This window comes from Macrosteles quadrilineatus, unplaced genomic scaffold (assembly GCF_028750875.1).
Source record: "Macrosteles quadrilineatus isolate MER2022 unplaced genomic scaffold, UCM_ALF_1.0 Scaffold_7__1_contigs__length_78375512, whole genome shotgun sequence".
Taxonomy (NCBI): domain Eukaryota; kingdom Metazoa; phylum Arthropoda; class Insecta; order Hemiptera; family Cicadellidae; genus Macrosteles; species Macrosteles quadrilineatus.
The window spans coordinates 29,630,470-29,657,443 of record NW_026542600.1 but is presented as its reverse complement, the minus strand read 5'-3'; the positions used below and the strand labels follow the sequence as shown (position 1 = coordinate 29,657,443).

At 34.3% G+C, this 26,974-nt stretch overlaps 1 protein-coding gene across 1 annotated transcript; it reads left to right on the top strand.

Moving 5' to 3' along the window:
- The first annotated feature begins 191 nt into the window (after positions 1-191).
- On the top strand, positions 192-26,974 carry LOC128998383 (proteoglycan 4-like). The gene is made up of 5 exons (XM_054424496.1): positions 192-249; positions 5,380-5,462; positions 9,942-10,097; positions 15,487-17,628; positions 24,694-26,974. The coding sequence occupies exons 3-5, from the start codon at positions 9,950-9,952 to the stop codon at positions 26,313-26,315; spliced, it is 3,912 nt and encodes a 1,303-aa protein (XP_054280471.1). The 5' UTR covers positions 192-249; positions 5,380-5,462; positions 9,942-9,949; the 3' UTR covers positions 26,316-26,974.

The window sequence follows — 26,974 nt, the reverse complement described above, 5'->3', positions numbered from 1 at the left end:
ATTGACGTTTTTCTGCAATTCCATTGTACAACAGGCAAGGGAGATAGTTGGTCTTTATTTCTCTTTATGCACAATTTCCAGGTTATTCCTATCTTAGCTCGGTCAAACTCCAATTCCCTCTTATCAGTGAACATGTCCATTCAAGTGCACGTTCTAGAAGCCACGTTTTCCCACTAACATCCCATTTCCCTGTGAGCTTTGGTAGGGCGTGCATCTATAGGAGTTCTTCCACTTCGTGGACATTTTCAGGTTAGTAACTTCACCTGTGTTACTTATTTATTTAATGCTGATAATCACATATATTCTTTTTGTATTCAGTTTTTTGAATGGTCAAATTTATTAATTACAGAATCATTCCTCAGAAATCGTTGGAGTTTGATACATGAAATTCATGTGGTGTCTTGTAAATCACGTTGTTGACTTTATATTTGAAGCTAATCATTCAATCTGAAATTGTTGGATTTAAAGAGTGAGATTTTAGTTAAGTTTCAATAATATCACAAACAAAATGTAGATTCTGAATGTTAAGCTAAGCTTGTTTTTCTTCACATGTCTCTTCTAATTAAACAAGTTCAATCAAGATCAAACAATTTCTAGGCATGAAATATTGAGGTTAACCAACGTGTTGATTATTTTTCTCTTAGATAAAAGTCATAATTTTGAATCATTAACTGAGAAACACATATTAACGTATTTTTATGACAAATATTACTCTTATTAAATTATTAATAAATCCGTGATTTGTTGCTTCTCAACTACATTTCCTGGGGGGAAATAAAACTAACTAGGTTTCTGAAAGGATTTAAACTATAATATTTATTTAGAATATACATTGTAAGAACAAATTATAAATTTATTAATGAACCGAGCCCTTCTGCAGTTTCTTGTGGGGTTCCAAATCCTGTTAGTAACAATGTATAAAACACTTATTTTTATATAAAAAGGTTCAACTTTTTAATATTTAAGAATAAGAATATTTAGTTTTAATATATAATATTAAAACTAGTTTTGATAACATTTCCTATGGTAGTAAAATGTTCAAGAAAACTTCGAAAAAAGTAACAAGTTTTAAAATTTTAAACAAAAACATTGAAAGATAGTAAGGACCAACTTTTAAAGAAGACGGTAGAATTTTAGAATTTTATTAAATACTAGTTTATAAAAGCAGATACTGTAATTGGACAGCAGCTGTTTGTAACATCAGAATATCATTAAATAAAACATGGACCGAGTAAAAGAAACATATTTGTAGGTCAGTTTTGCAAGCTATTAGTTGATCAGCAATAGTAATATACAGGGTGTATAAACTCCCGGTAAAAACTGTGTTTTGTTCCATAGTCTAGACAATAAAACAACTTAGTGTAAATACGGGATTAAGATTTATGATGTTCTGTCTATATATTTTACGCAATTTTTACAATATCTCGTATAAATAAATGTTGAAGTCATTTTGTGATTTACTTCAAAATTAGAACATAACTGGTGACAGATAAGTCTAATTGTTATACAATTAGTACCAATTCAAAATGACGGCCATCTAAAATTGTATACCTTAAATAGCTAAAAACGAGTGATTGTACTAAACCCACATCAGGAAAATATTGTTTAGACAAACTTATGAATAATTTATAACTAAAGAAATTTATGACTTTTATCCCTTAGGGGGGGGGGGGCTTGAGGAGTCAGACGAAGTTCTTGAATAGCAGCATAGATCGAGTTTTGTATAAAATTAAAGACCTCCGTTAGTAAAACACAATGTCACAACCCCGAACTCAATAGGACAATGGAGTAAAAAATGACAAGATGTTGAAAGATACCTTCCATCAAAGATTACTACCACAGTAATCTTTGATTTTACCACAGTAAAATGTTCAAGATAACTTCGAAAAAATGTAACAAGTTTTAAAATTTTAAACAGAAACATTGAAAGGTATTTAGGGCGCCCGCCCGCTAAAAGTCGAAAGAAAATCGTAAACGTAAGCATAGGTCGATATGCACATCACATTAGTAGAATACAATGCCGCAAATATGAGCTTAAAATAACAGCTGGGTAAAAAATAGCAGCTGTTCAAAGATTCAAAATGCAGATTCAAGAAATATTTGAACGGCTGGCATTTTTGACTCGGTTTTCCGTTTGAGTTTGCCAGGTTTTTTGCCAGGTGAGTTTTTTGGGTTTGCGGCAATGTGTTTTACTAAATAAGACCTATAACTTTTGATACTAAACCTATACTGCTATTCAAGAATTTTGTCTTACTCTACGTGGGGTCCCCCTTTAGAGGTCAAAAAGTAATAATAGCTAGAAAGAGTAGACATTTATAGTTATTATTGTTGAACCAAGTTTTATTACTTTATCTATGATGTTAGACATATATTACACCGCTCTGGGACTTTTCAATCACACTGTATACTTTGCCCAGTCATTCTAGAAACCAGTCGGCATACTGTAGGCAAAGTACGCTGTTTTATGATTTTTTAAATACATTTGTACCCTTGTTAGGCATTTATCTTCTCCAAACTAAACTAACCTAACCCAACCTAACCATATACACAATGTTATATTATTCAAAATATTATGTCTTTTGACTATTTATTCCTTTTTTGGCATTAACCAACCTAATGTAAAATTATAACTAAAATTAACCAACCTAACCTATCCATACTAAAATCACTAAATTAATCCTGTTAAATAAATAATTTTTTTACAAATATTTTTATGTTATAGGTAATTTGTCTAAACACATCTACGGGCCCTATTAAACCCTATCATTATTATATTTCATACTTTGCCTAAAATTTTCAGGCATTGCATAGAATGCCTGCATTATATAGGTACTTTGCCTGTAACCTGTAACATATTACTGTATATACAGAGTGAATCATGTAAGCAAGGTGTCCTCTATTGATATCGGACAACCGGTTTGTCCCACAATGATAAAATAAAAGCTTTTCCCACTAAAGCAAGGCTAAGGAATATTTTTAATGTTTTCCGAATACAGAATGTACCAAAACCAGAGGTTCGCTAGTTCAAATCTCACAATAATTGTCAAGTACAAAAAAATTTCATTATGGCCTATGTATAATTTTAAAGCTCTTGTTAATAAAACATTTTGGTGGAATCAGAATTTTAATATTTGTATTCGTTACAAAATGGCGGCTATTTATGTGAAACATTTTGAATAGGCCTGCCCTATATTCTTTTTGAAATTCCAAATATCTCTACTCTAGTTAATATTTTGAATTCATTATGAGCTAGGGTTTTAATTTGAAATGCAATATTACAATAATATAAAAAAAACTTTAATATTTATATACACAAAACTCAAATATTTTGAATAGCATAATGTCAAACAGCAAATCATTTTTAAGGTATGGAAATCCCAAGCAACTTTAAAATTTAGGAACCTTATCCATAACTCCCCCACCTTTTTATTTATTGTTCAAAATTTGTTATTTAGTAGAATTTACAAGATTTTAAATGGGTTTAGCTGTCTACCATATTATACGTTTTCTGATAGAAAATTTAATGAAGATTCAAAAAATACTATTGGAAATATCATTATGTAGGCTAAAGGCTAATAAAAATGAGATTTTATAAGACAGTGTCAAGAAATTTAGAAAATTTTCAAAATGGCTGTTGCCGGAAGTAGTGAGATACAACCATCCAAATTGTTGATTTTTATTGCAATTTGCGTGCATAATAATGCCTTTAAATATTTGACTCTAACTACCAAACACCCTATATTGACACATTTGCTATATAAATAATACTTTTTAAATGTTTTGACTACATAACTATTTCCAAAATACCCCGCAGCAGCAAACCTGCAGACTAAGCAAATATCCATTTTCCTGGTCTGATTTTTTCACTTAAATCTATTTAACTAACACATTAGGTTTAATGAGTATCTAGGCTCGCTGGTACAGAGAGGGTAATGAAGTGTGCTTTTTAGTAAAATATTAGTAGCTTAGTATAAAGTAATTCAATGTGCATAGTTTGATAATAATTGATGCATAATCAAGCAAACTACAACAGTTTACTTATTCTACACAAGAATAACATTGGAATTTTATGTTTAGAACGGTTTTTCTCCCTAACAAATAACCGTACATAAACACTTAAATATACTAAATTGTTTGTTTCTTAAGCTCTTCAAAATAGTTTAGAGATAAATTAGGAAATTTTATGTTTTAATGGTTGAAAATGAGAAACTAATTTTTACCCCTTAAAATCTCCCCTAAAACCCTGTTCCATGGTCCAATCATGTTGGTTTGTGAACTCATTCAAGTTTATCCTGCCTTAAACTTTCAAGCAAATTTTCATCAAAATCTTACAAAAATTACTCAAGTTGTTTACTTTATTGACAAGTTGTTCACACTTATAAATGTTCACAGACAAAATAGCTATATAACTTAAACACGGTAAAAGCTAGGCAAAGATTTAAAATATTTTTTATGATCAGGAATAAAATTTTCTGCAAACTGTTCACGTAAGGCATTGTATTCTACTAATAAAGACCTTTAATTTGATGTGCATATCAACCTATGCTTACATTTAAGATTTTCTTCTGACTGTTAGCGGGCCCTCCCCCTGAAGAGGTACCGGTAGTTAAAATAATTTTAATTACCAGTAGCTGTCTACCAAGTTTTGAAACTCTATCTTTATTACTTTTTGAAATATTTAACCGTCCTGGGGCTTTTTCCCACCCTGTATATAAAAAATATACATATAACAATCTGAACAAATAGTGTTTGTTTTTTTTAAGCTATCACTTAATAAGTAATTATTTGGTAGAGTATACATTCCTGTTACCAATATATAACTTCAATATCCGTTCATTAAAATTGCATATAAATAAAAATTAAAAATTGTATCTTAAAATAGTTGAATCAGAATAAGTTATATGATAAGACAAATATTTTATATAAGATATTATAATGTCCTTGATTTATCTTTCAGCTAAAGAAATATCTTTTGTGGTTCGTAAAATATTGATATTTTACCTATACCACACTCACTGATCACTCTAAAAAAATACCTCAAAAACTACAAGCCATTAGAACTCAGGAATTATAATGGAGGTTCCAATTAAGGTGTGTGTTTTCAAGAAATCCCATCAGGGCTCTGCCCCAGTGGCCTTTAAAGTTCCCTTGTTATCTTTGTTGTGGAGAAAAGATTTGTTCACATTGTTGTTCACATTTGAACAGATGAATACTAGGCCTATTACATTTTACACTATTATTTAAGGGTTCAGCTGGTTTTTGTCTAAAATATTATTTTGTCAATATATTTTGTTTTACAGAAATCTGGTTAGTCTTTTCTTTTCAGTTTTGTACATTTTGTGAACAATTTCTATGGTGAAAATTTTGGTTTTATTACAGAGGCAAAGCATGCTAAAGAAACCTGTTTGGGAGAGGTTGGGGTGACAAATTCAGACAAGGAATTTCAAACCCTCACTTTTAAGGTAAATATAAAAAATATACTTTTTTATATCTTTAAGTTGGTAAAATAACAAGAATTAAATGATAAGTAAAATACAAGTGCCTGCACAAACCGTACAAATAATCCTATAAATTGCCTACACCTGATCCATAAAGTAAAGATGATTGATATATATCTACAAAAGAGGGTATATGAGGGAGTATGTTTTATCTATGGTTTTACTTGGCAATGGATTTATTTGAGTAAAAATAGAAAAAAACAAGACTTAAACTGAATAAAACACATAACAATATCTCCATCATTGTTTACATAAAACTCCATTTGAATTATGAATTTTTCTTGAAGCTTTTATTTAGGTATTGATTTATTTATCAATATTTCCATATGGGTTGTAATGTGTTGATTTAAAAAATAACAACAAAAGCTAAAATAAAGAATCATTGCAGCTGCATACATAAACAAGTTTAACCAGCCAAGTATAAGGGTGGAACAGAACATAGACAGAAAATATTTGGATAAATACTATCATAGACTAACCAACACAAGTAGACTTCTCATCCCATTGTAAATTTTGAAGCACGTTTTTCCTGTCTAGTTCATGTAAGTGACACAAAGGCGCTAGTTTCGACGAAACTTTGTTTCTATTATTTTAGGGTTAATTTCTTGATTTGTGCTTTACTGTTTGGTTATATAACTAGGGGACAAGTTATTGTTTATGATTAGATCGTATTATTTGGTTAAACGAGGTTTTAAATGGCTGTAATAACGGGAAACAAATTGTAAACAAAACACGACCTCTACAGAAAACCGGACAGAACTAACAATAAAATTGGCTTCAGCTGTTCCATAAGGATGGGAAATCTACTAAGGGAGTATGTTTTATCTATGATACTATTGAGCAAAGACTTAGAGTAAGTCTATACAGGGTGATGCAGACCACTCGTATGCATACTTTTACAGAATTACGTTTTCACCTAGAGATGTGAAAAAAATTATTCCCCCCTAAATCCCCTACGAAGAATTTGTATAAAATATTTAGAATACGATCCTATCACAGGGTGTTCCAGAAATGGAGGTCACGGATTTGAATCTCAAAATTTCCTTATGTCAACCAGTATCTTATTATATGTTTTTAGAAAGGGCTTGCTTAAAGCAACATTTTGGTGAAAAAATAACTTAATTATCTCATTTAGTTTCAAAATGGCGGTCATTTTTGTGAAATTTTCCCATATTTACGTAAGGTAATACCCTGTATTTTCGAAACCGCTAAACATAAAAAATATATCCGTTCTGATTGAAAATTCGTAATCCTGGTGAACACAGCTTCACAATGATGTGTCACATGTAATAATTATCAAAATTATAATTTTTTACCAAAACTTTATTTTATTGTAATATTAGTAGCCCTGTATTTAAAAAATAAATAACATGGCAACATATGTCAAATTGCATATAAATGTAAGCGTCTTCTTAAGATGCACAACTTTCCAATTTACACCTAGTGTCTATTTCTTTTAGTATTTGAGTAATAAACAAAAAACTAAATTTTCTCATATTTAAATGCATGTTAACTGTGTTACCCAACAATAGAGTATTTTTAAAGTTTTTTTTAGCTTTATGCTTTTAAAATTACCATGCATTTTATATGGGAAAATCAAATATAAAACTTTTCCCAAAATCGCTTTTTTAACCAGATATACACCATTTTGTATTTTTTTACATAAACATATTTACAAGATTGAGCACCTACTTCGTTCAATTGTAGGTTTCAGTAGATATGAAGTGCCTCAGTCTTACCGGAATGTTGCAATTTTCCTACTAATTGTTTATTACCAACTAAACATTCAACACTTGTGTATCAGACACATCTTCCCCTTTTTTCGTTCATCGAAACCGAAATATTAGTTAAACTTATATCCATGTCAATTGGATACGTGCGGAAAGATAGAGGATTGGTGGCTTGTAGCTTATCAAACACGTGGAGCTGGGAGTCTTAAGTGCTAAAACTAGGAAAGACAACTGTATTAACTTTTGTAGGAATGGTTTCACCTAGTCTGCTCCATTAAGTGATATTGTTATTTGTGCACCTAACCATTGCAACGAAAAAATGACAAGTATTACTGTGGCAAGACCGTTGTTGGCACACAACAACACATACAACAATCATGGCCCCCACATACTGTGGCAAGACCGTTGTTGGCACACAATAACACATACAACAATCATGGCCCCACATACTGTGGCAAGACCGTTGTTGGCACACAATAACACATACAACAATCATGGCCCCACATACTGTGGCAAGACCGTTGTTGGCACACAATAACACATACAACAATCATGGCCCCCACATACTGTGGCAAGACCGTTGTTGACCCACAATAACACATACAACAATCATGGCCCCCACATACTGTGGCATGACCGTCGTTGACACACAATAACACATACAAAAATCATGGCCCCACATACTGTGGCAAGACCGTTGTTGGCACACAATAACACATACAACAATCATGGCCCCACATACTGTGGCAAGACCGTTGTTGGCACACAATAACACACATACAACAATCATGGCCCCCACATACTGTGGCAAGACCGTTGTTGATACACAATAACACATACAACAATCATGGCCCCCACTTACTGTGGCAAGACCGTTGCTGTTGACACACAATAACACATACAACAGTCAACAATCATGGCCCCCACATTCGATTGTGTAACTAGAATCGGAGCTCGGGCCCCCTTCCACTATGACTATGTTCGCGTAGTATGCTATTGTACATGGCAATGTTTCAACCATTTACAAATTTTTTCAATGTAAGTATTGAGACTATATCAAAGCAATAAAAAAACCGTATTTGCTAAATTATTGCAAATGTAAATTAAAGTAAATCATCCACTTTTATTTTAAGCTACTAAAAGTAAATTTCCATTTTGTGTTTGATTTCTTGTACTGACCAGGAATAAAATTGAAGTTATGAAAATAATAAGATTATGACTATAACTTGGGAGCTAAGCAATTAAAATATTTTTGGCGTGTTTAATACTCTGACTAGTGTATTTTATGTTGCTCGAAATCAAGCAATTGCAAAGTATTACAGGAGTTATTTAATAACGAATAACAGTCATAGTTTCCGATGAGTTTAAAAGATTTAATTCATTCGCCTATTGGGTCTGATGATGATTGGAGGGTCCAATCAAAATTGATCCCCACTTACCATGTTTTTTGTATATTTACTGTCTTGTAAGTAAAAATATAAGTGTAAATATATGTTTTAACTTTAAGTGTTATAAGACGTTTCTTTTATTTACATTCCGTAAAAGATACAACTCAAAGATTATGCAACTAATGGAAATACGCACAATAAATAGTTATTACAAAAGTAGAACAGTTCCATATAATCAAAATGTCTTGTAAATATTGTATGGTTACAAAAATACTGATCTTGTTTTTTTAGCGTTTTCTACAAATTTTTCCCACTCATAGCCGCATTAGGTTGTCCATGTTCGTTCACCTTCGTCATTGATAACTTAGCCTTCATCGACTGTCATAGATTACAAAAACCTTACCTTGATGTATGATAGTCTATGGTCAATATAATCATAGCTTTTTTAACATTATTTTCAATAAAATCATTAATAACGTCTGAAAAGTCAAGTGAGTTTCGCCAATTCATAACTAAACCTAAAATCTAGAATTAATATTACAGTATTTTTTCAATTTAATTTTCTAATAACTATATGTAGGCTATTTTAATTTTAAATCTATGATCCGCTGTAAAATATTCTTCAATAAACAAACAAAAATTAAACATCCGGGCCCTGTGACCATGTCAACAATGATAACGAAAGACAGTCATTTTGCAAAATGTTCCTTTTGGTTTACTATGTTTACAAGTGCAGATTTAAGTTTGAATTTTTAACTTGGTGTGTTTTTCTTCATCTCTAAAGAGTAATTTTTCTGGCTTTTAATGACGTGGGAAAAAATGTTTATAATTGGCTCTAATACTTGAGTATAATGATTTCTTTAATTCTATTTGTGTTATCGGACATTTTAAACAGTATTTAAAACAGTTAAAACAGTAGTAATACTGTAAAACCAAATTTTGTAGGAAATCATTCATGTGTTTGTTTTAGATTCTTTGGACCACCAAAACATAGGCCTATTAAACTCTATCAAGGATCGGTAATTACTGATTTTTGCAGTAGAGCCTATATTAATAAATAACACAATAGGTGGATCATAAATCAGGTTTGCTCTGATAATGAATCTAATGTGTTAGGGATACTCAGCTGTCAACAGCAAATAACATACACTACATTAGACATAATACATCGTAAAGAATAGAAGAAAAGCACACAATGAAACATAAATATAATATTCAAAACTGTCAACACTTAAAATGGAGTTGATTTGTGTACAACCTATAAAAATAAACTATGACTTTACGTTTTTCAATACTAATGGATCTTGTTTTATTTTTCTTTTCAGTTGAACCCATGTTCTCTCGGCTGAATCCTGAAGCAGCTGTATTTGTTCCAGTTTCACCGACTAAATTGATTATGATGGATGAGGCTATAATCACTGCATCTCCTGGTGTACAGATTGAAGAAGACATTTTACCCCCTGTGAATATTGAATATTCAAGTAAGTCCCAAAAATAACACTAGGCATGCGGCCTCAGGTCCGCCAATTGAGCGGAGTAAGCAAGCTTTGATATAAACAAATAACTTTAATTTGTTTACATGATTCAAATTGAATACATGATGACGTCACCATAGCAACAATCCAATTGAATTCTCGTGGTTGGTTGGAAGAGTTGAAGGAAATATGAATCCAGTCAGCTGTTTCTATTAGGTCATTGATTTTTACTTGTATATATGAGTAATAGTAAAACTGTGTGTTTGTAATAGCATAAAGATAAGTATTATTTTGTCAATATCATAATGTTTGTTTAGCTCCCATTTATGTAATAGGCCTATAGACTTCCTTCTCATTTTCTCCAACTAAAACATTTAGCCAATTAGTAAACTTTGCTCAGCGAACAGAATGACAGAAGAAGGTGACTATATATATCAATACCATAGTCAATGGTCACCACAGGAAATAAGGCGTGGCTAATTTCACGAGCTGATGATACCCTGAAAAAGATGGTGGTTGCCGCGACGCTAGTGGCATTGAATTGGTGACGTTTGCGCTAGCTCCGCCCCGATGCCAAAATAGGCCTACTGTACTCAATAAATAGATTAGATTTTAAAGACGGCACTGGATAGAGAATTGATGAATTAAACCCGAATATATTTATTCCTCATGCTAAATTACAGCATGATTAAGGGAAATACTGTATATGCATAATAAACTACTGTACAAAATTATTAAAATCAAATATAAAAGACGTTTTTATATTAGGCTATGGCAATTTAATTTGAGAACCTGCACTTTGTTGATGTAAAGCCTATTTATTGGGTTGTACTAAATTTTCAACCTGACATTAAAATGCCAACGTGCTGTTCTGTTAGCTGTATTAATTCATCTTATAGTATTACGGAAAAAATTGGAATATTATATCACGCTTATTTTATAACTGGACTCCCGTACAGGCCAAGCAGTCTAGGCTCTACTTTTTGGAATTATTACCTTATTATCTTCATCTTTTACCCAAAAGGGATTGATGGCATCAGACTTTCAAATAAAAATATATATAACAAACAGACATAAATTACTGAACATATATTTACAACATTGGCATGTGTAATTATAACTGTGTCTGTATATCTGCACAGAGAAAATTATTTCCACACTTATAAGTTATAAATTGGACAACACAAGTTAACAAGTTTAGTTAAATATTTAATTATAATAAATAGCTATAACTGAACTGTATAGGCCTAGCAGTCTAGGCATTAGGCCTACGCATCGTAATCGTAACTGTACAAGCCTAACCAATTATTTACACGATTTAGTTAAAGTGGACTTCTATAAAATTCTAGGTAATTATTTATTTATTGTAGCCGCAACTGGACTTTAGAGTGCAAGACCAGCAAATCAATGTATTTATTTAGGATAGGCAACCGTTAATAATATTTGTAAATACTGAATTCCTGCTTCGAAAATACAGTTTCTATAGTTCTCAATTTGAATACTCTCTTTTACTGTTTATAAACTAAGTACCTGGAGACCGAGCTTTGCTCGGGGAAAATCATTCCCCCACTCTGCGATGCCAGCCTTCACTACTTCCTTCACCATTTCCTACGTCATTGTTTCCTTCCCTTCTTATAGCATTTAAATATTACAGATACATTAATCTAACTGCCACAAACGGTTACCACACTCTGCGATGCTAAACTTTGCTACTTCCTACGTCGTGGACATGTTGTCATCTCTTTCAATTGCATTTTAGTATTTTAAATACATTAATCTAATTGCCAACAACATTTCCCACACTCCACACTGCTAGCATTTACTAATTCTTTAACCATTTCCTATGTCTTGGACATCTTTCCATCCCATCTCATATAGTATTTCAGTATTTCAATTTCTGATACAGAAATCGAACTGTTACAATTGGTTTCCAGTTCCCAGACTCCACAGTGCTCGCATTTACTACTTCCTTCACCTCTTCCTACGTCGCGGACCTGTTTTCCTCCCTTCCCATTGCATTTTAAGATTGCAGATACCTTTATATAATCCTTATAAACAGATTCCACACTCCAAACTGCTCACCTTGACTACTTCCTTTACCACTTCCTACGTTTCAGACCTGTTTTCCTCCCTTCCCATAGCATTTTAAGATTGTAGATACCTTAATCTAATCGTCGTTAACAGTTCCCACACTCCAGACTACTCGCCTTTACTACTTCCTTCACCACTTCCTACGCCGCGGACCTATTTCCCTCCCTTCCCATAGCAATTTAAGATTGTGGATACATTATTCTAATCGTCATAAACAGTTCACACACTCCGGACCGCTCACCTTTACTGCTTCCATCACGACTTCCTACGTCACGGACCTGTTTCCCTCCCTTCCCATAGCATTTTAGGATAACAGATACCTTAATCTAATCGTCATTAACAGTTCCCACACTCCGGACTATTCGCCTTTACTGCTTCCTTCACCACATCCTACGCCGCAGACCTGTTTCCTCCCTTCCCATAGCATTTTAGAATTGTAGATACCTTAATCTAATCGTCATAAACAGTTCCCACACTCCGGACTACTCACTTCTACAACTTCCTTCACGACTTCCTACGTCGCGGACCCGTTTCCCTCCCTTCCCATAGCATTTTAGGATAACAGATACCTTAATCTAATCGTCATTAATAGTTCCCACACTCCGGACTACTCGCCTTTACTACTTCCTTCACCACTTACTACGCCGCGGACCTGTTTCCCTCCCTTCCCATAGCATGTTAGGATAACAGATATCTTAATCTAATCGTCATTAATAGTTCCCACACTCCGGACTACTCGCCTTTACTACTTCCTTCACCACTTCCTACGCCGCGGACCTGTTTTCCTCCCTTCCCATAGCATTTTAGGATTGTAGATACCTTAATCTAATCGTCATAAACAGTTCCCACACTCCGGACTACTCACCTTTACTGCTTCCATCACGACTTCCTACGTCACGGACCTGTTTCCCTCCCTTCCCATAGCATTTTAGCATAACATATTCCTTAATCTAATCGTCATAAACAGTTCCCACACTCCGGACTACTCACCATTTTCTACGTCGCGGACCTGTTTCCCCTTCCCATAGCATTTTAGGATAACATATTCCTTAATCTAGTCGTCATAAACAGTTCCCACACTCCGGACCGCTCACCTTTACTGCTACCTTCACGACTTCCTACGTCGCGGACCTGTTTCCCTCCCTTCCCATAGCATTTTAGGATAACAGATACCTTAATCTAATCGTCATTAACAGTTCCCACACTCCGGACTATTCGCCTTTACTGCTTCCTTCACCACTTCCTACGCCGCAGACCTGTTTCCTCCCTTCCCATAGCATTTTAGAATTGTAGATACCTTAATCTAATCGTCATAAACAGTTCCCACACTCCGGACTACTCACTTCTACAACTTCCTTCACGACTTCCTACGTCGCGGACCCGTTTCCCTCCCTTCCCATAGCATTTTAGGATAACAGATACCTTAATCTAATCGTCATTAATAGTTCCCACACTCCGGACTACTCGCCTTTACTACTTCCTTCACCACTTACTACGCCGCGGACCTGTTTCCCTCCCTTCCCATAGCATGTTAGGATAACAGATATCTTAATCTAATCGTCATTAATAGTTCCCACACTCCGGACTACTCGCCTTTACTACTTCCTTCACCACTTCCTACGCCGCGGACCTGTTTTCCTCCCTTCCCATAGCATTTTAGGATTGTAGATACCTTAATCTAATCGTCATAAACAGTTCCCACACTCCGGACTACTCACCTTTACTGCTTCCATCACGACTTCCTACGTCACGGACCTGTTTCCCTCCCTTCCCATAGCATTTTAGCATAACATATTCCTTAATCTAATCGTCATAAACAGTTCCCACACTCCGGACTACTCACCATTTTCTACGTCGCGGACCTGTTTCCCTCCCTTCCCATAGCATTTTAGGATAACATATTCCTTAATCTAGTCGTCATAAACAGTTCCCACACTCCGGACCGCTCACCTTTACTGCTACCTTCACGACTTCCTACGTCGCGGACCTGTTTCCCTCCCTTCCCATAGCATTTTAGGATAACAGATACCTTAAGCTAATCGTCATAAACAGTTACCACACTCCGGACTAATATTTACCACAAAACTAATAGCAATAACAACAATTAAAAGTAATAATCTGCTTGGAATAATTCAGTAAGGCCGCCAAAAATTATTCGAATCGGTGTATTGTTAATCAACGCTTAACGGTATTCATCGGACTCCTTTTCTTTTGTACTGTCTTTTGTAAATAGGCCATATGTGCATGTGCAAGCTGAGGTGCCCGTGGGTACAGAATGTCGAGTCGCATACGCTACGATTCTTTGTTTTCATCAACGTTGTTATCTCGTAACCATCATGGCAACTCATAAGACTCATGTTAAACATTGCAAATTTTATGTCAGTCTTAAATTGTACAGGTATCATCAAATTGAAATTTGTTTGTTTCGAAACATCAAAAATATTTGTCGAAATACCCCTGGTAAGTTTGGATTCAAAATGTTCAGCCGTTATTGAGTTAATTGATTACATAGTTTGCATAAGGTCCGATCTCAAAGAGCTTCGCTCGCTTCGCTCGCTCCGCTCAATTATCAAAAAGTATAAAACATAAGATGGAGCTGAATATAACCTCCTGCAGCAAACCTGTAGAGTAAGTGAATTTCCTTTCATGTGATTGCTGGATTCTAAATCAAATAACAAGTAGGCCTATTTCTAATGTTTTTTCGTGAGTAAAATCTTATATGTGATTTGTTTTTATTTTAATGCTATTGACAAGTCTGGATGAATCATTCTTGATTCTTGAAATATCACTTGACAATGCCTGAATAGGTGAAACACGTTTAGTGATTTTGGCCATTACTTTGTTGGACAGTTGACATAACAGTATGTACTTTCAAACAAATCAAGATATATTTCGGCTGCCATTTTTGGCTCGATTGTTTGTTTGAGTTTGGGTTAGTGTCATTGTATTCTACTAATAAAGACTAATAATTTGATTAGCAAAATTAACCTATGCTTATTTTAAACATTTTCTTCTTACTCCTAGGGGGGGGGGGGCTTGAGAAGGTAGGGTGTTACTGAATAATGTGTTCAAATAACTTTTATGCCGAGCAATTTTCGTCCAAGTGTTGTAGCTCTGACATTATTTTTTTTATATCTATCTGTCTCACAAATTTTCCCCTTGGTAATTTTCCCCTACGGTATATATTTTGAACAGGATTTGTATTCGTTGTATCTTATTAATATATTATATTGATTGTTCTTTTTTCAAGGTTTGTTCCTCATAAATAGGCGTAAATATCATACAAGTTTTTATTTTATTTTAGGTTGTCCAAAACAAGTTGATTACTTCATGAGAGACAACTTCTCTACAGTTCCTAATAAAATCAAGGAGCTAAGTCACGTGATCGAGCACATGAAACAACAAGGGGTTGACAAAACTTCAGGATTGGAGTGCAATAGGATTGATCTCGAAGGCCTCGATATTGTTGGGCCAACTGATCCAACAATCGCTGATAATAGTCCCGCTCAGATAATATCTCTCATTCTTAGCCATCGGCCACAAAATTTTGAAAATGATCAGATTGTATCTGATGTAGTTTTACCCAATGAAGGGGGGGCACCACAAAAAAAGAAACATAAGTCTAAGAGTAGAAACAAGAGAAGATACAAGAAATTTGAACCTAACACTGTGGAAAATGAAGGATTCATAACAGAGCTTAGGAAAACTCCTCCAATTGACCTGACTTTTAAGCCAATCCAGAACTTTGGTGATGAAAATCCTTTTGTCACTCTTCAAACACCTACCATTACCACACCTAATACCACTCCTATTGATGACTGTTACAATCTTGCTGAATTGTACAAAACACCACCAACATCTCCAAAGAGAGAAGTATCATTTGAAGATGAAATAAATGAAAAGAACATCAAAACAAACACACCCCCTTCTTTCATACTGAGGAGAACACCTGTAAATGATGACGTAGTTCCATTTGAAAAGCTTGAATCTCCCAACGAGGTCCCTCCTTTCATGCATCCTCCAAATGCAAATAGAGTAATTTTGTCTACTGAATTGCCAAAATCTCCTGAAATTGAGGAAAGACTAGAAAACATTGAGGATAGTAACAAAGTTAACAAGAAGAGTGATTTATGTGGAACAAAGCATGACCTGAGTGGCCAGACTGAAAATAACAAGAAGAAGAAAAATCGTTTCTATTCCGAGAAAAAAACAAGCGATAAATCATTATTAAATCATGAACTGGATTCTGGAGAAAACTTTTTGAGACCTGAATACACAATGAAACATTCAAAAAAAGAACGTAAATCTAGGTTCAAACAAAATAATGTTGAAACAAAACTTGACAGAGAGGCGTTTGAAGCTGATTCATCGAAAAAGAATGTGGATGAACAATTGCCACATAAACATGATGATCTTACAACAATTACCAGTGAATCCAACTTCTTAACTAGATCAGAATTTACTGAAGTAGATGAAGCTCATGTTAATGACATTAAGCAAGAAAAAATTGATGATGATTTAAACGTTGAGATGCAGGAAACCAGCTTTACTACTGAGAAAACTGATAATAAGGAATCATTAATGGACATGCCCTTATTAGAGCAGGATCAAACACCAACGCTAGAAAAAAATACAAATGTGAACAAAGAAGAAACACAAGTTTCAAATGATAACATTGAATCTACTATTAGAGAGGAATTAAAGGAGATGACGTTAGAACTTGAGGCTCAGGTTACCAGTTCACAGAGTACACCGGAAGAGTTAAGAAATATTGTTAGAGGTTTTGAAGTTATTGACAAAGATGAGCTAGAACTCATCAACCCAGATGAGATAAAACAAGAAAAGTATCCTACTATGGAATCAAACAAAGCTGAAAATTTTGAAAACAGCTCAACAACTGATTGTCAATCAAAAGCTGATATTCACGAAATAGATGAGGGTAAGAAGTTTTGTTCTATTGTTACAAAACATAAAAAAGGCCTCATCGCCATCGGTAAATGTAAAGCCTCTGAAAACTTTGAAAAAGAAAATAGTCTTTTAAAGATAGATTCTAACTATTTCCCCCAATTCAACAGGGAAACAGTTGAGAACAGCGATGCAGATGAAGTAGCTCAACAGGTTTCAGAGGATTTGATTGCAGAAGTAAAAAATGTCATTGAAAATCCTTCTTCAGATACTGCAGGAAATAAAATAGTTGAAAACAAAAGTATGGAACCACTCGCAGAGCCTGTTGATCAAGAACATATGGAAAGTGATGATACTACAGGTCAAGTTGAAGAGGAGAAAATTCAAGCATCCAATGATGATTTCGACGAAGTTCCACTCACCGAGACCTCAGAAGAGTTGCCAATAGAAGAGCCTGCTCATCCTTCACTCCAGCAAGATCTGAAGGATGCCCAGGACCAACTTAGCCTCTCTGACCAGCAACCCCTCAAAACTGAACCAGGTACAGTACAATTAGATAAATTAATGTTTCTTTTTTACACAACAATATAACAACATGAACAATATAAGTAAGGAATTAAAAGATATTAAATACTCCACAAAATGATCGCCATCATAAGCAATGCAACATGTGCTTTCCTTTAAGTTTGAATTGCAAGTTTAAATCATCAGATTAGTTACATAGAGAAATGTTATGAAAACATAAAAAAAGGTTTAAAGATTGTTGAAGGTTTTTTTATGTTTTTGTTGATTGGTACAGGAAGAAATTGTGATATTGATATATTTATACGAGCAGAGCCCTCTCAAAATTGGTCATCACAGTGTTTATTTTTTACCGCATCCGACTAATTGCATTCACGTAGGATTTTGATTTTGCATGGACATGAGAATTTTTTTATTTTTCTGTTATATGCTTCTGAGTTATTGAGAGCCATGTTTGAGGGACTTTACTTTATATGCAAAACTGTATCAGAGTTTTTATTTTAAAATTATTTAGATAAACTTCTACTTTTTAAACACCAATGGGCCTACTTTACCTGCCACCTGAGACAGGATATATCTTACCAATGTGTTGGTAAACTGACTAAAGACTAAAGTACGGTATGCTGTTGGTTAGTAGAAGTAAAAACATAAACAAAACAATAAACCAATGAGTAATATGTTATTTCACAACTTTGATGTAAATGAACAAACTGTCAAAATTGCATTTAATAATTTTTATTAATTACAAAAAATACTTCATTAATTTATTACCTAGAGAAGGCAAGGGTGCACCAGCCATGATTCAGGTACCGGTAGGCAGTATTCTACCCTCGAGCTGTCACTACATGTGAGACACTGTCATTACTCATAATTTGTTTTACTCTAGGTGTATTTTTGTTCTAAAATAAAAAGGTTTAGGCAATTTTTAGTAAAATCTTTTTATCTCTAGAAACATATTTGTATCTAAAACTTACAATTGATGATAAAATTTTATAAATTCACATAAGATAATAAACAAGTAGTTCAAAATGTAATAAATTTCAATCATGTTTTAAGCTCTTTTACTCTATATCTGGGGTTTACACTTTTATTATATAAAAATAATATCGTATAACGTAGTGTAAATGGTTTCAAAAACGTAATATTTCATTCCGTATGCTTCTATTTTCAAAATTTTTAGATATACCTAACTTTTTAATTCGATCTTGAGTTATTAAGCTTTAAAAAATCTAGAATTTCAACCTTCCTAGATTTTCTGAGCAATTAAATAATACAGTAGAATCCTGCAAACTTGGCTTTTGATAACCCGGCAGTCTGGATAACTCGGCCAACACCTGGCTCAGAAAATTTGTGATTTTTTGAGTCTGAGTTAAACATGGACCAAGTCAATCCAGCTCAAGTCAAATCATTCGCAGCTCGTACCAAGGATTTGTTGTACTATATCTGATGACTTAATACTAACTTGTATATAAATAAGAGGCAGTTAATAAGCTTAAAAATTTTATTGTTCTTATTTTTAACCCTAGTTTCCGATAACCCAGCATTTCACAAACTCAGCACCCTTATAGTCCACATTACGCCGAGTTTGCGGGACTCAACTGTAATAAGTCCATGCAATCAATACTATAATTAGATGTTTATCATATACATTAATGTATTATGTTGCCCAATATATATTTTACTCCAATTCTCAAACAGGCATGGTTTTTAAATAGCTCGTTCCCTATATGGGAAATTAGCTAAAACAAAATTATTTGCGTACCTATGGACAATTATTTGCATTTAAATATAAATAACCCCTCTGCAGCAAACCTGCGGGAGAGCAAATTTCTGTTTGCCTGATTGGATTTTTAAACAAATATTTCCTTAAATATGTTAGATTCATTCCAGGCCCTCAGTTTGCATGTCATGTGCTATTGCGCCACCAAAAAACTTAACCCTCCTGCGCCCCTAGGCCCAGGCCCATTAATTAAAGCGGCACTGATTCATTTCCTATTTAAATAACAAAAGCAGGTTAAACGAGTACTTAGGTTTGCTGCTACGCTACAGGGAAGGTAATAAAATGAACTTTTTAGTGAAATGTATATATAGTCCGGTGGCTTAGGGCTTTAATTTACGAATACCGTTACCTGGTGGATAAAAGCACCAAATTTGGTATGAAGGTACCTTAGGGTATACTAATAAATTTTAGCCTAGGAGCCCTTTTGAAATTTTAAATATTTCCACACACGGCACCAAAATTCAAAATGGCCGACAAATACGACAAAAACTACCTTTAAAACAATCCATTCTCCTGTTAACTCTAAAATATAACTTTAATCCAACCAAGACTCTACAATACAAACCGGAGACATACTAAATTATATGAAAGAAATCTTATGTGTGTCTGTGTGTGAGTGGGTGGGGGTATGTGTGTGAGTATTTATGTAACGAAACCTATACTGGACATTGCACAAAAATGGGCAACCCAATTTACTGCAAATTTAGTGTGGACTTTGTTAGTATCATATGTCAACATTTAGATCTGTTTCCTTTTATTTATCTATTTTTATAATTTTATTTAGTTTTTTATACAATTTTTAACTATTTTTTTTTTAGATCTACGGGGTTAGGCAAAAGTATGGAACGCCCCAGTTAACTTTTTAACGCGTTGCAGTAGGAAAACCAAACTCGGCATATATTTACAAAATAAAAATTGCACTTTTTATCAAAGTTACAACTTTGCCTCAGCCCCAAAAATGGGGTATTTTGGGGGCCACCCCAAATTTTCAAACTTAAAAACCTATCATGTGACCACTCATTTTAAAGGGTTTATCAAGATAAATTGAATGGTGAAAACCAGAGGTCGATATCGCACCCCTAATCAAAATGGCATCCATTTTAATTTAAGATGAGCAAGCAAAAGATAAAGTCTGGACACCTCCAGTTAACTTTATAACGTGTGGCAGGGGAAAACCAAACTTGGCACATGTTTACAAAAATAAAAAAAATCACTTTTTCATTACAGTTAGAACTTGTACCCGGCTCCCAAAATGGGGTATTTGGGGACAGTCCCAAATTTTCAAATGTAAACACCTATCATGTGACCCCTCATTTTAAATGGTTTCTCAAGACAAATTAAATGGCGCAAACTAGAAGTCAATATCGCCCCCCTAATACTACTTACTTACTTTCCGTGCCCGGAAATCAGACTTCGCATTTCCAAAAATTAGCTACCGATATGGCTTTGTCATTCGCATGTAAAAGATCATCAAATGTGCAAGACTGGTCTAGCCGTGGGTAGATCAGCAGATGGCCAGGATCCTGGACAGCACCACACGCGCACAAGATGTTTTCTTTGTCTGGTAAGAGACCCCATTTCTGCATGTTTGTCCTGCATTTTGGCACCTCGACCCTAATTCGATTTAGGGTCTTTCACACCGTGTAATGAAGGCCTCCATCAGGAGCCAGTTCCTCCCTGGCTGGTAAGGAAGGGTTAGTCAACGTGGCCTCCCACCTTGCCACCCGATTGATTGAGAGTGATCCATCCAGGACTCGTGTCCGTGATAAAAAGCTCTTTCTGGACCGAAGCCGTCACTCTGCAGGTTGGTGGCCGTGTAATGGGTGACGAGGGTCTGTCTCTTGCTTAGTCCTTTCTGCGTCGGCAGCGACATCACGTCGGATTGATGGAGGGGCGATCCCTATGATAGGATAGTTTGTGTACTGGGGTTGGTTTCAAAGACCCAGTTACAATCCGAGCCATGTCATTGACTGCTATGTCAACCTTTTTTGCATGTGACGATGCATTCCATACTGGTGCAGCGTACTCCGCAGCCGACACACTGAGCGCTAAAGCTGAGGTTCTGAGGACATCAGGGTTAGCACCCCTAGCATCTGCTGGTGAGCTTCCTGATGATATTATTCCTCGCTGAGACTTTACCTCTTGTCGCAATACAATGCGCCTTAAATGCCAGTGTGCGGTCCAGTATGACACCAAGATATTCCCCCCTAATCAAAATGGCAGTCATTTTGAAATATACCTTATTAACTTTGTAACAGGTTATAGCTGAAACACTAAACTCTACATACCATTATAAAAAAAGATAACTCACCTTTTGGCCAGTATTAAAATATTAAATTTTTAAAGTTAACTGGGATTATCAAGACTTTATCTTTTGCTCTTGCTCATCTTAAATAATTAAAATGGCTGCCATTTCGATTTGGAGTGGGATATCGACCTCTGGTTTTCACCATTCAATTTATCTTGATAAACCCTTTAAAATGAGTGGTCACATGATAGGTTTTTAAGTTTGAAAATTTGGGGTGGCCCCCAAAATACCCCATTTTTGGGGCTGAGGCAAAGTTGTAACTTTGATAAAAAGTGCAATTTTTTATTTTGTAAATATATGCCGAGTTTGGTTTTCCTACTGCAACGCGTTAAAAAGTTAACTGGTGGGTTTCCATACTTTTGCCTAACCCCGTAGATCTAAAAAAAATAGATGAAAATTGTAAAAATAAACAAAAGAAAGTTATAAAAATAGATAAATAAAAGGAAACAGATCCAAATATTGACATATGATACTAACAAAGTCCACACCAAATTTCCAGTAAATTGGTTTGACCATTTTTGCGCAATGTCCAGTACAGGTTTCGTTACCTAAATCCTCACACACATACCCCCACCCACTCACACACAGACACACATAAGATTTCTTTCATATAATTTAGTATGTCTCCGGTTTGTATTGTAGAGTCTTGGTTGGATTTAAGTTATATTTTGGAGTTTAAGTTATATTAAGGAGAATGGATTGTTTTTAAGGTAGTTTTTGTTGTATTTGTCGGCCATTTTGGATTTTGGTGCCGTGTGTGGAAATATTTAAAATTTCAAAAGGGCTCCTAGGCTAAAACTTATTAGTATACCCTAAGGTACCTTCATACCAAATTTGATGCTTTTATCCGCCATGTAACGGTAATAACACTAAGCCACCGGACTAATAGAGCTTGGGATAAAATACATAAATTTGCCAAATTTGATCAAAATATATCCATAAATCAGCAAACTACAAAATTTAATCATTCTATAAGAATTACATGGAAATTTTAAATTTACAGTTTAATGGAATTTTCTCCGTAACCATTAGGCGTAAAATCATATGTCGATGTAATGAGTTGTTTTTTTACCTCTTCAAAATCCCCTTGGAGAGACTGCGAACGTTTTTGTTTTGAGGGTAAACATGGGGAAAACTCACTTCCACCCTATAAAACCCCAATAGTTGTGGATAAAGTACACATTACTGGTACATCACTGGAGTCAGATATAACCAGCTTGCTTTTAGACCTTAATCCACGGACTAGGTAATAGTTCTTTATTAAACATATTGGTTAAGTTACACTTTGTTTTTCATAAAGAAAAACTTATATAAAATTTGAATGCAAACACTTAACAAGTTTTTTTTTTATGGAGAAAATAAACCCAACCAAACAACCATATAACTAGGCCTATGTGGCTTCAAAGAATATAAAAAAATCTTTCAAAAATTACAAAAATGTGTTTCCTATCTGATTATTAAATTTAAGTAGATGAATGAGTTGTTTTGTTTTTAAACCCACTATTTTATATCCAAGTCCTAAGAGTTTCTATAATTAGCATTTCTATTAGCCCAGAGCATTATTTAAGACAACCACAAAAAGCAAGCATGTTGGTACACTCCTCCCCAGAGTTTTTCTTTTTTTAAATTCTAACGAGGTGCTAGATTTGTCCAATTACTAGTTTTTACCCATTATCGGGAGATTTTCCTTTGCCCTAAAATTTTCTCTGCCTATCTAAAACTATTTCTCTTTATACTTTACCAAACACATAAAAGTACACATTTTTACTTTAAATGTAAAACAGGTAAATTGGCGTTTGAACCAAAACAATTGTAAACATTATGTAACCATTTTGAATAAGTTTGTTTATTTATGGTTAGTTTTAATGTGTTTTCTGTAAGCATAAAAAAAGATTGTTTTTTATTACCAAAAAAGTGTAATTGGTTATTGTGTTTTGGCTAATTTAGCCAAAGGGTTTAAAAAAATCTAAAATTATTTTGGGATTTCGAAAGTTTTAGTCTTAAGTAAAAATATTGGACTGAATTTTCCATGTTTTGAATAACTTATAAGCCCCTACATAGCCTTTATAAAATATGAGCTCTAATAGATTCACATTACCTAATTAATTTAAAAAAAATTTGATGGCAGAGGAAATATACATTATAGTATAATTTATTCAAAAAGAATTTTCGTTAAGTTTTTTTTTTTTACTATAAATCAAAATTTTTGTCAGAACGGTTCAGTAGCTAGAACAGTTTCATATTTTTCATCCCACAAGTTCATGTTTGTCATTTGAAAGTGTGAGTCTGTGGGGGTGTTTCAAATGTCCAAGACCAGCAAAGTGATGTTATATTACAGTGTAAATTTATTTTAGTAAAGATAGGGGTTCAATTTTAATTGTGTAAAAGGTAAAGGGTTATACTGTTAGAACATGAAAGTATGAGTGAGCAATGTGAATCTAACTTTTTGGGTCAGAAACAAACTTTAAGCTAGACCAATATAGGTTATTAGGAAGTCAATAATTTATTGTTCTATTATTTTTTTGGATTCCAGTTTATTTGGCTACGATCGCCACACAGTTTGTTTCCCTATTGAATTAGACGTACAAAAATGTTAAAATGAACAACTCTGAAAAGTGAAGTAAATTAGTTCTGTGTCATTCAGCAACTCATGTTTATTATGAATCAAGTATAGAAGACAGCTAGAAGACCATGGTTATTAAATTTACAGGTCTATTGAATTAAAATAACCTCGCAACCGTCGGGTCTGTGGTCTGTTTGCTTGAGCCACAGCTGTTCTTTCATCATAATTTAAGACTGTTGTAATATATTAGTTTTTGTAATATTCTAGATATTATGTGACTAATCAGTTCTCTTGCATCATTTTAAACCTATGATTTTGACAAAAAGTAGTTTTGAACAATTACAATATGGGACTTAAATATTACAAGACTCATGAGAGCTAACCATGTAATAATTAGCTATTTACTTCTAAACAACTGCATCTCATGTTTCAGAAGCAGGGACTGATGTGACAGACCAGTCCAGTGAAAAGGAACCTGATGAAGATACCGAATTTTCTGAAGTTGCTAATACTACTTCTGAAATCCAAACAACACAGCCTCAAACTGAAGATGAACATACTTCTATGACAAGAACTGAAACAGAAACTACAGTAGTGAATTCACCTTCAGTTCAGGCCACAACAGGTAAACCATCTACGACTAAATCCACAACTGTTAAACCTGCTACTTCCGTTACTGAATCAGCTAAAAATACAAAAAATAATGTTGCACCTTCAAAATCCAGCGTATCTGCTATAAAATCCACTGCTTCGTCTACAACTTCACCAAAATCTACTGCTTCAAATAGTGCCTCTTCAAAATCTACTTCTAGTACAACTTCTTCAAAACCTGCTGCTCCTGGTGTGACAGCTTCAAAGTTGAACACTCCATCAAATGTAGCCTCTACTAAGTCCACAAGTTCTAGTGTGACACCTTCAAAGCCTGCTAGTTCAGTGGGCTCCTCCAAATCTAATAGTACCAGTGGAGCTGCTGCAAAATCTTCCACTTCTACCTCTACCACAGCAAAAACTACAAGTGCAACAACACAAAAGTCTACTGTTTCTAGTGCATCTTCAACAAAACCAGGCACTTCCAATATTGCTCCTCCAAAATCTTCAGTAGCTTCGAAATCTGCTTCTAGTGGTTCAACACCAATGAAAGTGACAGCAACTACGACCCCTGTTAAGAAACCGGTAGCACCAGCATCGAAACCAACTCTTAGTAAGACACCAACCCCATCTTCAACCAAACCTGCAGTTACAAGCACCGTCTCTTCTAAACCAGTTCCAAAACAGCTTCCTGTCGGTGAACCATCAGCCTTAAAATCTTCAAGTCCTACAAGCAATCCTTCTTCCCCAACCACACCTAAATCGCCAACTATACCAAAATCTCCAATCACACCCAAATCTCCAACTATACCAAAGTCTGCCATTCCTCCCAAATCTCCAGCATTGAAGACAAGTGCTGGAGAAAAGACAACATCGCCTGCCAAATCACCGCCTGCTTCCAAACCTATCAAGGATAAACCTTTAGAAAAGAAACCTCTTACTACAACTGATAGTAAATCATTGGCTAAAAAACCTGAAGCACCAAAAAGCTCAGCCGCAGCAACAGTAAAACCTGCAGCTTCAACAAAATCTAGTGTACCGGCACCAAAAACTGCCACCTCTCCGAAACCCCAAATAACAACACCAAATAAAACCACATCAGTGAAACCCGATATTTCCTCTGCAGCCAAACCGAAACCAGGAGGTTCAAATGAAAATCCAAATGTTTCTGTCTCTACCGGGGCAAAGAAGTCAACAGCTACAATAGTGGCAAAATCAGCAGAGAAAAGCAGCAAAGACCCTGCAGGAGTAAAATCAGCTGTAATTGGGAAACCTGCTGCGGCTAAGGCTTCTAATGTCAAGATTGAATTGAAGGGAACAACAAAAAATGGAGCCAAACCTCTTCCTGGCAAGAAAACTGAAGAAGGTAAGAAACATGAGAAGTCTACTCAGGTTCAAGATCTTAAGGTAACTACCACAAATGAGATCAACCAACCACCCATGACCCAACAAGTAGCTGTTGTGTAAACTAATCCTAAGGATAAGAACAATCTTACAATAATAACAGCTGTTAAAACAAATTTTGAAAATAAAAATACATTTTATATTTTAGTAAAATGTAAAAAAATGAAAGTATGAAATGAAACAAAAGCTTTTTATATTGATTCAAGAAGTATTTTAGTTGTTATTAAGCTTTAAAAATAAATGTTTTCTTTTCTAGTATTTATTGCATAGTGCTACCTATAACATTTTTAAAGAATGGAATAAACTCTTGACTTAATGATTTAATAGCTGATAAGTTTTTCAAAACTTGTTTACATGGTACAATTTCATTTTAATAACAAGTATTATAATTTAGTTCTAAGAAATGCTTTATGTTTAAGTATATCCAAGGCTTCATTTGATGTTAAGTTGCCTTTATAGTGATTCTTTTTTTATAATACATTTAACAATGTTAATATAGACAGCATAACATATTTTTTAGATATGATGTTATGTATATTTACAGTATATGCCGCAAAAAGTGACTCCTTACTTTAGAAAGAACATGGATATTTTATTTGCATTGTGTGTTAAATATTTTTTGTTTGATGATAAAGATAATATTTATTTATGTTTTAAATATTTCACAGGTGTGTAATAACAATGTTTTACACATTCCCTATTATGAAATAAAAATGTATATA